Source organism: Anguilla anguilla, chromosome 16 (genome assembly GCF_013347855.1).
Source record: "Anguilla anguilla isolate fAngAng1 chromosome 16, fAngAng1.pri, whole genome shotgun sequence".
NCBI lineage: Eukaryota > Metazoa > Chordata > Actinopteri > Anguilliformes > Anguillidae > Anguilla > Anguilla anguilla.
The window spans coordinates 7,100,081-7,115,303 of record NC_049216.1 but is presented as its reverse complement, the minus strand read 5'-3'; the positions used below and the strand labels follow the sequence as shown (position 1 = coordinate 7,115,303).

The window sequence follows — 15,223 nt, the reverse complement described above, 5'->3', positions numbered from 1 at the left end:
CGCCTCGCGGGCCTCTCACACTCTAATGACCTCAAACAGCCAGGTGGAAGGGCGCAGTGGGCTGTGTTTCTGCTGCTTTAATAGCACGTATTAGCCGGTGAAATCCAGCATCAATAATTGATGGCTAACTTACATGAAGTCTCGTCCCTGCACTCTGCCGGTGCGCCGATGGCTAGTCTGGGGTAGCTCCGAGTTCAGATTTAACCCTTTAAGGTGTTAAAATGTGACTGGAATGTTCTTAACTGAACATTCTAATGCTGATCTAACATTCATTACTGGTCATTGAAAACAATGGCGTTCTAGAACACTGACTTAAAACTTTGGGGAGGGGGAAAAAAAAACATTCCAGAAAGCCTGCTTTCCAAATGGTTATGATGTATGATCGCAAACATGTCATGAGTATGATCATAACCGAACATTCTAATGCTGATGTCACAATCACTACTGGCAACTGAAAGCAATGGAGTTCTAGAACACTGACTTAGAATTAAAATAAATTTAAAAAACTTGTGTAAGGGCGAATTACTTGAACTACCTCAAAACAACGCAAACCACCAAATTAATAACACACAGCATAACTGCTCAATTTCTCAAAAATAACGCACTTGAAACCCCGCTGTTGCAGTCCAGCCAAAAAGTAACTTAAACTGGAAGATGGCCACTGTCTTCCACAGCGAGAGGGCTTCTGTCGCCGGGTTGCTGGCCTGTAACCAGCATCTCTCAGAGCAGACGGGAGTGGCTGTTCTCCCCCAAACCTCCCCCCCCCTCTTCTCCCCCCGCCCCCTGCCACCGCGACCCTCCCCACCCCGCCCACAGCGACCCTCCCCACCCCAACTGTTCCCGTCTGAAAGCTGGCCGCTAACGCCGCTAACGCCGCTCCGGCTCCTCCCGGGCTTCCAGAAGGTTCCCGGCCCGGGACGCGCTTGGCCCGCCATTTGGCGAGCCGCTCGCCGGGTTCTCCCAGAAGCTCTGGGGGCGGCAGCGGCGGGGGCCCCTGGCCGGACCCGGGTGAGCGCCCCCCGCCCCCTCTACCCCTATGCCCCTTCGTTCGGTCACGGTATCTCGGAAACCCCGCGCCTGTCGCTAACGCGCGACGCTGGCCCGGGGCCCATTAAAAATGAAGGACAAGCACTCAGCTTCCGCGAAGCGAGCCGCGTCTCCTCCTCCCTTTCCCTGTCGCGCGCGCATGGTTCCGGGTTTCGCGACCGAGCCCATGCCCATGTTTGGACGTGGGGCGGCCTGTCTGCACCCGGCTGTCTGCAGCGGCCAAAGCCCCCATATGCCTGAGCAGATGACTCCGTCTGCGCACGCCGACCCCAGACTCTGTGCGCAGCCCAGACCGGGCACGCTCTGGGAGCCGCTGACACATGCAGAGCGCACGCGCACACACGCACACACACACACACACACACACATACACACACGCACACACACACACACACACACACGCACATACACACACACACACACACGCACACACACACACACACACGCACACGCACACATACAGACGAACGCGACACGCACAGCACAAACACACACACACAGGACCGGTCTTCTGTAAGCCAGACACACACACAGGACCGGTCCTCTGTAAGCCAGACACACACACAGGACCTGTCTTCTGTAAGCCAGACACACACACAGGACCGGTCCTCTGTAAGCCAGACACACACACAGGACCTGTCTTCTGTAAGCCAGACACACACACAGGACCTGTCCTCTGTAAGCCAGACACACACACAGGACCGGTCCTCTGTAAGCCAGACACACACACAGGACCTGTCCTCTGTAAGCCAGACACACACACAGGACCTGTCCTCTGTAAGCCAGACACACACACAGGACCGGTCCTCTGTAAGCCAGACACACACACAGGACCTGTCCTCTGTAAGCCAGACACACACACAGGACCTGTCTTCTGTAAGCCAGACACACACACAGGACCTGTCCTCTGTAAGCCAGACACACACACAGGACCTGTCTTCTGTAAGCCAGACACACACACAGGACCTGTCCTCTGTAAGCCAGACACACACACAGGACCTGTCCTCTGTAAGCCAGACACACACACAGGACCTGTCTTCTGTAAGCCAGACACACACACAGGACCTGTCCTCTGTAAGCCAGACACACACACAGGACCTGTCCTCTGTAAGCCAGACACACACACAGGACCTGTCCTCTGTAAGCCAGACACACACACAGGACCTGTCCTCTGTAAGCCAGACACACACACAGGACCTGTCCTCTGTAAGCCAGACAGACACACAGGACCTGTCTTCTGTAAGCCAGACACACACACAGGACCTGTCCTCTGTAAGCCAGACACACACACAGGACCTGTCCTCTGTAAGCCAGACACACACACAGGACCTGTCTTCTGTAAGCCAAACACACACACAGGACCTGTCCTCTGTCAGCCAGACACACACACACAGGCGTTGGGCGGGGGGCGGGCCTACCTGCACGAGGTGCGCGGGCACGGTCACCATGGCGACGGAGAGCGAGCAGCGGAGCAGGGCGCGGAGGCCGTACAGGAAGGTGGCGAGGGCGGCGGCGTGGGCGGGGCTCTCCGAGCAGCAGACGTCGTCCCCCCACAGGGCGGAGCCCAGGGACCGCAGCCCGATCCGCAGGACGTTCCGGGACTTCTGCCGAGGGGACGGGGGACAGGGGACGGGGGACGGGCGTCAGCAGGGTCACGCCCGACCCCCAGACAGATTTGGGTTTGGAATGCATTTTGGAATATCGCTCTAACACCACTAGTGTCCTCGCATTTTCGACTTCTCGCACTTCTAGCACTAGCACTTATTCTAGCACAACTTCTAGAAACTTCTAGCACAACTTTAATGTTTCCCTTGTATCTTCATGCAGCACTTATGTTGCACAGGCACCATCATCTAGAACAGTGGTCTCCAACCCTGGTCCTGAAGAGCTACAGGGTCTGCTGGTTTTCTGTTTTCACCTTAAAATCAGCACCCAATTGAGACCCAAGACACCAGGTGAGTTGAGTTAACTATGTAATCAACTGCTCTAATTGATCCATGAAGTGCAGAGTCACTATGAAAACCAGCAGACCCTGTAGCTCTCCAGGACCAGGGTTGGAGACCATTGATCTAGATGTTGTAGCTCTTTATCATATCTCGAGTAATAATGCCTCACTTCTAGTTTGACTTGCTATAACTTTACTGACTTAGTCTATGCTTGCCACGTGAACCAGAGTTAAGGTTCATGGCTATGGACAACTGATACTTCATGAGAACTGTATCTTATTGGACCAGTGCTCTGTAGTTCCTCCAATGACTGCCGGTATACGCTTATCGTACGTCGCGTTGGACGCGAGCGCTTGCCAAATAAATGTCGCGTAATGTCAGCCAGTGGGGCGGAGCCGTGGCACAGAGAAGGGGCTACGCTCCCCGCCCGTACCGCCGCCCGTACCTTTCCGGCTTTTTTGCGTGAGCTCCGTCCGAGAACCCCGCGGGCGAGTGTCGCCGATCCCCCCCCCCCCCCCCCGGAGCCCGCAGCGACCGGGGCCCCCAACCCGTTGGGGCCGCGGAGCCGCCGGGGACAGGTCCACAATGAGGCCGGCGAGGAGCCGTCTGGACTCGCCTTTTTCCGAAATGTCTGCCGCCTCCACAAAAGGAGAGGGGCGCTTTTATTTTGGCACGCCAGCCCCGGCGGGGTCTTTAGAGCTGGCTCTTGACCGAAGACGAAGAAACGAGCCAAGAAGAGGGGGAGGGGGAGGGGGGGGAAGAGGGGGGCATCGCCCGGCGGGATGTCCCGCTCGCCCCGGGGCCAAGCGCCTCCAGGCCATCGCAGTCGATTCCCGCGAGAGAAAAGATCAGTCCCGCCAACGAGTCTCCGCCCCCCACGCCGCCACCCCCCCCGCCCCCCTCACCCCCACGGAATTACCCACGTGACCTCATTTCAGCCAGGCAAAACTCGGCAAAACCAAACACCGACTGGGCTTCCGCCTACAGAGTGGAAAAAAAACACACACGCCTATACGCTTCTCACACGTTCCGATTTCTTTCACAGATCGCACGTGCGATCCATTCACGGATGGCTTACGTGGCACCCGACCTGTTAACACGTGAAATGCTCTCGGTACTGCTGGTGTAACTGCAGCAATTTGAAAGGATTGCGCCGTGTTCATTCTGAGCTTCTGTGCTCGACGTCTGATCCGGGGGTTATTTCGGTGTTCTCGAAATGAATCCGCGCCGAAGGTCTTTACCTGCGTTCCACTGAACACTCCAAAAACAAAAGTCCACTTGAGGAAGGTTCACAGAAGATTGTCAATTTCATTTTCCCCATCTACGCAGCCTACTACAGAACAGACACCTGACGTTCACGCAATGCTCCTGTAGCGTTGAAAGAAGGTTTAGCAAAATGTTTTCTGTTGGCTAGGCACAGGACAAGCTAACAAAGCAAAAACAGTTAAATATGGCAAAAGCCAACTTTCCCCTTCAGACTTGCAAATGTCAAAACCATGTAAGATTCACATTTCCAGCACAATAACAGGGGGTCCAGCTTGTCTGCAGCAGCTCCAAACAGCGTACACTGCTTACTACACAATGGCTGTCCCTGACAGGCCTTCCTACACACTCGGACCCTGGGCCAGTTTCTGCCCATCGAGCAGGGACATCTTACACAAATAAACCTCATTGTTTGTGCGGGTCTGCGGCTCTACGGCAGGCCAGACCTCAGTGGTTCCCAGAGACCAGGAGCCACCCTGCAGCTCTCTCTCAACCGCTCTGTGCGTGTGTGTGTGTGCGCACGAGAGACGGGGACAGTGTGTGTGTGTGTGTGTGTGTGTGTGTGTGTGTGTCTGAGTGTGTGTGTGTGTGTGTCTGGGTGTGTGTGTGTGTGTGTCTGAGTGTGTGTGTGTGTGTGTCTGTGCATGTGTCTGAGTGTGTGTGTGTGTGTGTGTGTGTCTGTGCATGTGTCTGAGTGTGTGTGTGTGTGTGCGTGTGTGTGTGTGTGTCTGAGTGTGTGTGTGTGTCTGTGCATGTGTCTGAGTGTGTGTGTGTGTGTGCGTGTGTGTGTGTGTGTCTGAGTGTGTGTGTGTGTGTGTGTCTGAGTGTGTGTGTGTGTCTGCGTGTGTGTGTGTCTGTGTGTGTGTCTGAGTGTGTGTCTGAGTGTGTGTGTGTGTGTGTCTGAGTGTGTGCGTGTGTGCGTGTGTGTCTGAGTGTGTGTGTGTGTCTGCGTGTGTGTGTGTCTGAGTGTGTATGTGTGTCTGAGTGAGTGTGTGTGTGTGTGTGCACTGCAGAAAGGAGCTCAGAGGAGAGCTGTCAGCATGTTGGAGTTCTCCAGGACCGGCGACACTGTGGGAACTGTTATGACATGCCTGTTGCCATGACGATCTCAGGGGAAAAGGGGGGGGGGGGGAGCATTGAGGTGCCTGTCAGGGACCAATTTACTCCTCCAGAGGGCTGCCCTCCCAGCAGGAAGTACACGTCTACTGCGCCGTCTTCGAGCCCCACTCTGCCCCAAATGCCCCCCTCCACCCCCCCCCCCCCCCACCCCCCCCCCCACCCCAACTGAACACTTCGTGTCAGAGTGTTCAGCTTCATAGCAACTCCCCCTGAACACTACATGCAGGACACTTAATGTACCAAGTGAGAACGCGCGGTTTTCTATTCACACGCAATAGCAATTCAGAGGCGTGGCAGCAACACAAAGCTCAACCACTCCCAGGGTCATTTAACCTGTGATGTCACCCAAAGGCAGACATGCTGATTTTAGCTAGCAGGAAAGCAGGGGAAATGCCTCACTTCAAGATTTAATGCGAGCAGTACCGTCGCTATGGACCCCGATACACTTCTTGTTCGGCGCCTGGTTTGTCCCGCCTCTCGTGCGTACGTCCGCATCACATTCCAGCGGCTGACGCGTCACCTGATCAACTACCCAGAGCCAGGCTGCCCAACCCTGTCCCTGGAGATCTACCGTCCTGTAGGTTTTCACTCCAGCCCTAACAAAGCACGCCTCATTCAACAGCTAGAGAGCTCATTCAGCTGCTAATTAGCAGAGTCAGGTGAGCCAAATTAGTGTTGAAATGAAAACCATAGAGGACGGCAGATCTCCAGGAACGGGGTCAGGCAGCCCTGACGCAGGCCTTCCAGATGCACTTTAAACTACGGTGACGAAAGTCAGGGCGTAGCATCCGAGGCCAAGGCTCGACAGGGCACGAATTCAGCCCAGATAATCCTTTTCACCGTACCTTGTACAAACGCGCGGCGAAAGGCTCTCTTTCGAAAATCTGCTCGTTCTTACGTGAAAGTCTTACGGTCTCGATAAAGTAATGTGAATCTCGAGGTAACGAGGCGGCATCCGGACGCACATCAGACAGCTTAAAGCAGAACCTCCAGAGCCCGCTGCAAGCTTCCGCTGACGCTTCTCATTTCAAACAGAGCGCCGTGTGTGCGCCGCTTAAATCGAAAACATTTCTTCAACGTCGGGTCGGTCCGTCCGGTTCGCCGCTTCTTTTTGGTAAATGGTAAATGGACTGCATTTATATAGCGCTTTTATCCAAAGCGCTTTACAACTGATGCCTCTCATTCGCCAGAGCAGTTAGGGGTTAGGTGTCTTGCTCAAGGACACTTCGACACACCCAGGGCGGGGATCGAACCTGCAACCCTCCGACTGCCAGACAATCGGTCTTACCTCCTGAGCTATGTCGCCCGAGCGTCGAGGTCGCTCGGCAGCACCGAAGAGTGACGGGCTGGGTTTTCCAAACCAGGCCTAGAGTCCAGACGGTGGTGCACTCACAGCCCAAGCATTTCTTTCGTTGTTTTTTAATTTTCTTATTTTTTAAAGGAGAGCAGACGTGATTTCGTGTTTTCCCCTTTATTCAGAAATGAGGAAAGACGAAAGGATTACGGGCCAGAAGGCGCCGCACCGGGGGCTTCGCGTACGGCTTTGAGATACGGCCGCCAGACAGACCGCGCTACGCGCGTCGCCCGTCAAGCAAGACGCCGCCGACGCAGACGCGGCCTCTTAACCGAATTCACAGGCTGGTTAAAACCCTGCGCTGGTTAGCTAACCAGCGCGACCCCGCTGGAATCCAGCCGCGTAGCGACGAGGCTAACCCGTCGAACGCGAGCGCCGCGAGCCGCGTTCCGCGCTAACGAACGACGCTGTGATTTACTGTCTCGCGGTCGCGTCGAGGGAAGGGGCTAGCGCGGCGCGGGTAGGCGGCGCGGCTAGGCGGCGCGGGGCTCTCATCCCAAACCGCGCAGAGAGAAGCGGAGGACGGCGTCGAGGGCGCTCGGGGAGTCGCGGGCGGGGGTGGCAGACTGGGATTTGGGGGGGGGGGGGGTGGGGGGGGTTAATGAGAGCGAGCGTATTGCCGACGATCTGTTTCTTCCTCCCTTGTTTACGCCTGGGAGGCGCCTGGAAACGGCCCGTTCGCCGTCGGCGCGGCGGGGGGGGGGCTCCCAGGGGGCCCCCCCGCCGGAGCGCGGCAAGAAAAAACAACATTAGGTGCCTGATTACCAGGCGGCGGATGTTCGAGGAGGGCGGGGGGGGTTCGGGGAAAGGGGGCGGGCCCCGGAGCACCTTACCTGGGGGGTGGATCCGTCGAAGCCCTGGCTGCGGATGGCCCCCTGGATGGACAGGAGCAGGGCGCGGTACCCCTCGATCATCTGGCTGCGGGACACACACAGGAGGAGCGCGGTCACACGGACAATCCCCCGAAAACCCAGCTCTGCCCTGCCCCTGCAAAGCAACTGAACCTGGAGTAACAGCTGTGACATCACAGTCGATGACATCACACGGTTCTGTCCATGCAGACTCGGTGACGGAACCGTTTCAAAAGGTCAAGTCAACTTTATTTATAAAGCACAAGTGACGTTAACCACAGTGAGAAAGCAGACAAAAGAGTATAAACCATTACAGATCAGCGCGACTAGGACAGATGTCCTAGCGGAGAATGTCTCAATACAGCCATTAATTATTCATTAAAAATAATTAAATTAACAAAGCAGAATAGCAGAAGCAAAAATGTATTTACACACACACAGATATTGGACAAAATAAACAGAAAACCCACATGAAAAAAGGACTAACACTGAAGCAGCTAAATTACAATTACAAAGGCAGATATAGAGATGAATCATATATGTCAATTAGCACTACGTGTTGAGGTCTGACAAAAGAGGCCTGACAGTCAACCCTGGGATGTGTGAGTTTCCAAAGCAAAATGACTGACTAACAGAGTTCCAAAGAGGCAAAATATCTGGAGTGCCAATTGCTAGAGACGACCTGAAATGAGCAAAATGCTTCAGCTGAGCGTTACTGACACTTAAAAGCGATCGATTAAATCTGCGTTACAGCCCTGAGCCCTTAACAGTCTGAAAAACACACTTTCCAACCCTGTTCCCGCAAAGAAAACACCTCAAAATAACGTGGTCTGCGGATGGAGAACAGCACCGAGCATAACACTCTCGTCCATGCCGCAGGTCACTAATAACTGCAACGGTCTCGCTGAGAGCAGCACCTAACACTGTCTTCTGCGCCCTCAGGAGTTAACGGAAAATATCGATGAGTCACATTAACTAATCAATTTAGGGCTCTGAGAGGAGGGGGCTGTGATCGTGGGCCGTGAGCTCGCCCCGCGGCGCCGGCGGGACTCAGCGAGCGGCGGGACTCAGCCGGGACGGGGGGCGGCTTCGTTACGACGGCCTCGCTCACCGCCAGCGAAGCGAACGACTTAACGGAGGAGCTCAGAGGACGACAACGGCGCGGCGTTTCTGCATTAAAGCAGGCACCACGGGCACGGCGCTAATGACGGGCTCTAGCACACGCATAGGCACGCACACACGTACACACACACACACACACACACACTCACATACACGTACACACACATGCATTCACACGCACACACACACACACACACACACATGCACACACGCGTGCACACACATGCATGTGCGCGCAAACACACACGCCCGTACACACACACGTACACACACACGTACACACACACGCGCGTACACACACACACACGCATACGCACACACACACACATACACACACATGCATGCACACACACACACATGCACACGCACGCACACGCTCACACACATACACACACACACACACTCACATACACACACACACATACATACACACATACACACACGCACACACACATGCATGCGCGTGCACACGCACGCACGCACGCACACACAAGTACACATCACAAGCACATGCACACACACACGTACACACACACCTGATCGCTGTTCTCTCTAATCTCTCACTGTCCGCATCACTTCCTCCCCCCGTTTTCATTCTGCCCCCCCCTCCTTCCCCCCTCCCTCCCTCCCCCATTCACCTCTCCCACTTGCTCTCGTTCCCCTCTCTCCATCTCCCTCTCAACCTATCCACCTACCCCTCGCTTCCTCTTGTTTCCCCTCTACCTCCCTCTGTCTCTCTTTCATTCCCAGCAGCTGACTGAGACCTTCTCTTTCGCTGTGTTCATCCTTCCCTCGCTCTGCGACCTGACTGTTTTCCCACAGGCACCTACAGATCTTCTAGGAAAGGGACAACAAACAATGAGCCTTTAAAAAGACCTTCTGGAATCATATGTGATATTAGAAAGGGCTGACTGCATTTGTGACAGTTACTGGCACAACACAATTTGCATTTCATACAATTTGTTGGGATAGTCCCAATAACACTGACATTTACAATAACATTTACTATACGACAACCTTAATTAGGGAATTAAACTACACCTTTTTTGCATAAAGTATGTCAGAATATAAGATAAACAGGATTTAAGCATTTATGAACAAAAAGCTTAAATGTCATTGGCTATCCTTTAATGCAGAAACAGGGTTGATAAATACGATTTAAAAAAACCTGGTGACATCATTAAGTCATTCAGCATGTGATAATGAGTCTGGGGCACTCCAGCCTTTTATATAAAAAATTTGATTTTAAACTGTATCGACAGGTGACATTTGTTAAATGTCAAATGCATCCTTCAACTTAGGGAAGTGAGGCCATTTTCGAGCTTGGAGTGAACGTTCTTAAAATTTCACAACGCACAAGATGCAACAACAACAAAAAAAAAAACCTGGGTCACATTAATGCCTTTCCCCGGTAGCAAAAATACAGTCTTCATTTTTTTTTTAACAAGTCTCCACAGCGCACGCTGTCAAACTGTGTGCGTTTCCATGCTCCCTTCCGTGGTACGCGGTGCTCGCGAGTCCTTCCGGCTGTCGTCAAGCACGGCTTATCCGAACGCTCCATTTTGTTACACAAACACACGTTTGAGTGGCGGGCCCCTGACTCAAACCGTGGAGAGCGACTGACCCCGTTAAAGACCGAATCACATTCAGATTTCCCCAAACAATAGTGCCCTCTAACCCCGCTGAGCTAAACACCATTCATTTGCCCTGAATAAAATTTTTTAAAAGATCTTTTTTTTTTGTGCTCACCACCACCCCCCCACCCCCCACCCCCCCATCTCTCGTTCCACGTTTGGGGAAGAGAAGCACACACTTCCCCCCACAGCCGCCATTGTGTTTAATAAATTGTATCATGGTCTTCCCACTGAGCTCATTTCGTGCAGATAATGACGAGGGCCAGGTGATGATCCACGCGAGCGAACGCGTGAGCTAATTAAGACTGCGGCCCCGGAACCAGCGGCACTGGAGCGCTCGGCAAAACGCAAGCCTGCATAGCAAAAGCCTCTATTTAAGCAACAGGGTCTAGGTGTCACCTAGAGAGCAATTCATACCAATTATACCTTATCATGAAATCTCCCAATTTAATAGTCAGGGGAAAAAAAAAACTACACGGGGCAGCTGGCTACGTGCAAGAGGCCGCAGCTAAACGATTCGTTTGTAGTCGGCGAGCTGTCACGTTCGTCTGGCTGGCGCGCTCCCTCTTCGAGGGATATTACGGTCCGTCTGAAATTTAGCAAATGGCAGCTCTCTAAACCCCCCCGGGGGTCTAAAGAATAACTGGGGACAGACAGCGATGTGCTACACAGCGCCGATGGATTTCGACGAGAGGTGAAGGATGGTGCACTGCACCCAAAAGTACTGAAGCGGTGTTACGGTTAGCGGACTGTTATCTTCCGTAAAATAGAAACGGCGGCCGCCTTCTGTCTCAAAGACGGCCATCTCGCCATCTCCTGCCTTCGGAGACAGCTGCCCTCGTAAGCATCGAGTTAATCTCCCCCAAAATGGAAACCCCCTCCCCGGCCCAACCACGAAGAAGGTAGCGCCTATGGCTGTGACCAAAAACGCACACTACGCACTTTAAATTTAAAGTATGTACTGCATACTAACAGTCCTGCACACTATTTAGCAGGTACAATTTCATATGCAAGTATGCTGTATTCCAGAAATATATGTATACTTTCTACTTGCTAGTCAAGAGGACTTGACAACTCACACACACTACCCTTAAAGCTAACCTCTTCCCACAGAGATTTGCGAGAAGCCCATCATTGTTTGCTTGATAACCTATTCGAATTGCTCTAAAAACTAAAAAACAAATTGTTCCATTCTGTGCCGTGTCATCATTAGCCTTTAGAATGCATGTTACATAGGAGAATACAGGAAGCTGGCTATTTTATCCATAGTTGCCTATTTGCTAGCTCACTAACAGCAACTGCCGTTTCCAGCTACAGCTATTAACTGGCCATGTAGTTAGCTAGCTAATGCAGCTAATGCTACGAGTACTAATGCTCGCTAACTGGCAATAAATAGCTACTGACAGTTTGTAATAATGTGGGTAACTTTGTTTGGAGTAACTTTACGCAAATGACATGGGTAATTAGGATTCTATTTCTCATTTATTAGTTTAGATACAGTTACGACAGTACTAGGAAAACAAATCAGCACTAAAACACTACAATTTCAGCCACTGCAGACTGACATCGGAGGAGGAATCACTGCTGTGCTAAATGAATTCTTCCGCATTGGATTTGTGCACGTGGCTAGAAGACAAATCGGTAACATTTTACTATAAGATCACATGAATTGACATTAATGTAGTTTTTAAGATGAATTCATGATGTACAAATACTAAATTAATTTCATGCTTAATTTATGTAAGTAACAAATACATTAATGTATTTGTTACATTGTTTTTTTACACATTGTCAAAACATGGGATAAACCTATAATTAGTTATGCATCAACTGTTAATAACTTTTTAATCGCAATATGAATTGCCATTAAGTAATGCTAGTTAACATGAATTCATAATGTACAAATACAATAACAAAGCTACAAACAAAGTTAAGTTTTCAGTAGTTAGCAGTTAACAACTACATTAGTTCATACCAAATTCATGTGACCTTATTGTGAAGTGTGACCGACAAATCCTCCATCCACTCAGTCAAGACACAGCCATATGCTTGTTGCTAGTGGGGGCCGATGGCTAGGATTGTGCATTGCCCAGTGAGCTTAAACAAAAATAAATTGGTCCCAGAAAAGAGACAGTGGTATAGTGGCAAGAAATTTTCCAAGGTGAAATATGTTGCCTGAAATAGCAACCCGGGTTTATGGAGCACACGTTGAAATTTGTGGTTTATTTTAAAATGGATTCTTGGCTTATTTGGGAGCAGACTCGACTGCCTTTACCTATGCTGTTATTCTGTCCTGCAACACTGTTTTGGATGTGCACGTATTGATATATATTTTTTTTGCTATAACAGCAGTATCAGGCCAGTTTGTGCCAAAATAAGGCCCTAGTCTTACTTACTCACAATTTACAGCCAGTTCTGACCAGTCCTGTCATTCATTGGCGGCAGTGTAGTATAATGGCTAAGGAGTTGGTCTTGTAGCCTAAAGGTCGCAGGTTTGATTCCCCGGTAGGATACTGCCGTTGTACCCTTGAGAAAGGTACTTAACCTGCATTGCTCCAGTATATATATCGAGCTGTACAATTGGACACAATGTAAGTATCCAATGTAAGTATAAGAGCGTCTGCTAAATACCTGTAAACTCAAAAAAGCATTCACTTATACAATGAAATTCAACATACAATTCTGGGAATTTGATTCAAACAGGGAGGCCAGGCTGTTTTCTTGTGCTGTGGCAGTTACACTGCATGACAGGTTATCTAGCTATAGCGAGCTTACAGGAAGCATTATGGTAGCTATATAGTACATATGTATAGCTACCGCTGAACTAGCAAAATAGCAAGCTTGCATTGCAAGGCAGCCAACGAGCCAATCTGGCAATACTTTTTCCACAATAGCACATTATAAGTTACCCTAATTATAACAAAAATTGCCAAATAACGTTGCAGTGTAGCTAAAAGCTATTCCAATTTCCTTCTGTAACATTAAACACTGAGGACATAACTCATGTTCAGTTTTAGGCACTGTAAAGTGCCGATAAGAAGCTGTTTCGCATTATGTGGATGTTCTTGTAATCCACTGAAGCAAGTTTTGTTCAGAGGGAAGACTAATATGGACGGAAAAGAGAAAGTTCAATTCAGGGGAAGGTGTGGCCACTGAGTCTCTGTGGTGGGTGCTTGAAAAAGTAAACCACCCCCAGCCAATCAAATTGAGCGGCAGAGATCTGCAGCCAACCAATCAGATTACAGGAGGCCTAGGCCACAGAAATTAACAAAAACTTTTGTTAACCATGACCACATGCTTAAAAAAAACATTTTACTTGTCTGCATCTTCCAAACCTTCACAATGGAAAGGACATCACTTCATAAAACTAAAAAAATAAAGAAATATTTGTCACAAAAATCACAAAATCATAATTCCCTCATGGTTTGCCAATGACCAGGACGCCAAGGTTGTAGAGCACGTGCATTATTAAAACAACAGAAGCAAGAGCTTGAGTCCAAACATTTAACACCGTCTAACATTTTGCCGTGGCAATGGAAAATGTTATTTTCTCCGGGTTGAGCTCGTTTTACCTCGTGAGCAAACACAGTACTCGCTGGCTCGCGAACCAGGGGCCATTTTACCACCCTAATGGCTTAATGCATAAATTGTTAAAAGACTCTTGTTTGCTGATATAAAACGGAGAGCTTCATAAAACTTTCTTCTCTGTAAAGTGGTCCAGATTGATTTGTTTGCCCTGCCGACCGGGGCCTCTTCTAATGCAAAGGGAAGGCCCGACGTTTTATTACGAAAGGTAGACAAACAGCGTAAAAAACCCCCGAAGGCAAACACGCTTCTATTTGCCCAAACTCGCCAAACCTTTTACTCAGCAATCTGCGGCTTTAAAAGACAGAAACGTTTCTCGAAAGGAAAGGAAAGTTTTAGATTATTTTACTGCCTTCGTTAACCGATTAGACGGCCGACCCGCTAACGATGCGTTAAAGCAATTAGCGGGAAAGCAGCGAGCAGAATTCCAATCGCGGAACAGCGAGCGCCCGCCCGCCCGCCCGCCCGCCCTGCTTACCTCGGCTCTGCGGCGGAACCAAGGGCGACTTCCTGGGGAAGGAAGAAGCTGGTGCACTTGGCCGTCTGCCGCATCTCGGGGTCCATCGTCTTGGAGACGTCGTAGTAGTGGCCGAACCGCGAGGAGGAGGCCAGAGCGGTCTGCAGGACGACGTGGGGGGGAAGGGGGGGGTAGGGGTGTGTTAGGGGGGGTAAGTAAGTGTAATGCCAAAGAGTAAAAAAAGAGTAATGCCGCTCCGTGGAAGAGCGATTTTCAAAACACAGCCATCTTGCAAAAACGGCTCAATAAAACAATTCAGCGTATTCTACTGTGGCTGCACTGGTAATGGTAAATGAATGAATCCGTAAGATGGAGCAGTCTGGATTAGAATGGAACAGATCATTTTTTTAAATACAACCGTTTTTCACTGAAAACAGGGCCAAGGTGCCTACGAAAGCAAAAATGTGAAAACATTCCTTTATAATCGACTCAAATACTAGAAGTGAAAAATACGTTCATAGAATGAAAAATCTGATTTTAAGCATTGGTCCTTTATACCCGTAAACAGAAAGCATTATTTATACACTGCTTCAGAAATGAAGTATGTGCTCACGCAATTTTATTTCTACAATGTGATAATGACTGACAATTATGTGTTAACTGCACAATTTTCTTGGTTGACCATTTAGCAGTTGTGAATAAAATACAAAAAATGACACCTATGTTTAGAACTACATACGAATATAACTACATAAATAAGTTCACTTCTGACTTCACAATTGAGGTCCCTACTTACACATAAGGGCCTTCTATTTGTAACCACTTGACTGAAGCAAACATCTTGT

The 15,223-nt window shown here is 50.2% G+C and overlaps 1 protein-coding gene across 1 annotated transcript in view; it reads right to left on the bottom strand.

The window, feature by feature from the left end:
- Positions 1-15,223, bottom strand: part of elp4 (elongator acetyltransferase complex subunit 4) — a 76,950-nt gene that overhangs the window by 46,143 nt on the left and 15,584 nt on the right. Inside the window, exons 5-7 of the mRNA XM_035395101.1 lie at positions 14,400-14,539; positions 7,563-7,647; positions 2,466-2,651 (exon numbers count right to left, since the gene is read on the bottom strand). Of these exons, the coding sequence (XP_035250992.1) occupies positions 2,466-2,651; positions 7,563-7,647; positions 14,400-14,539 (411 nt within the window). The remainder of the gene's footprint in view (positions 1-2,465; positions 2,652-7,562; positions 7,648-14,399; positions 14,540-15,223) is intronic.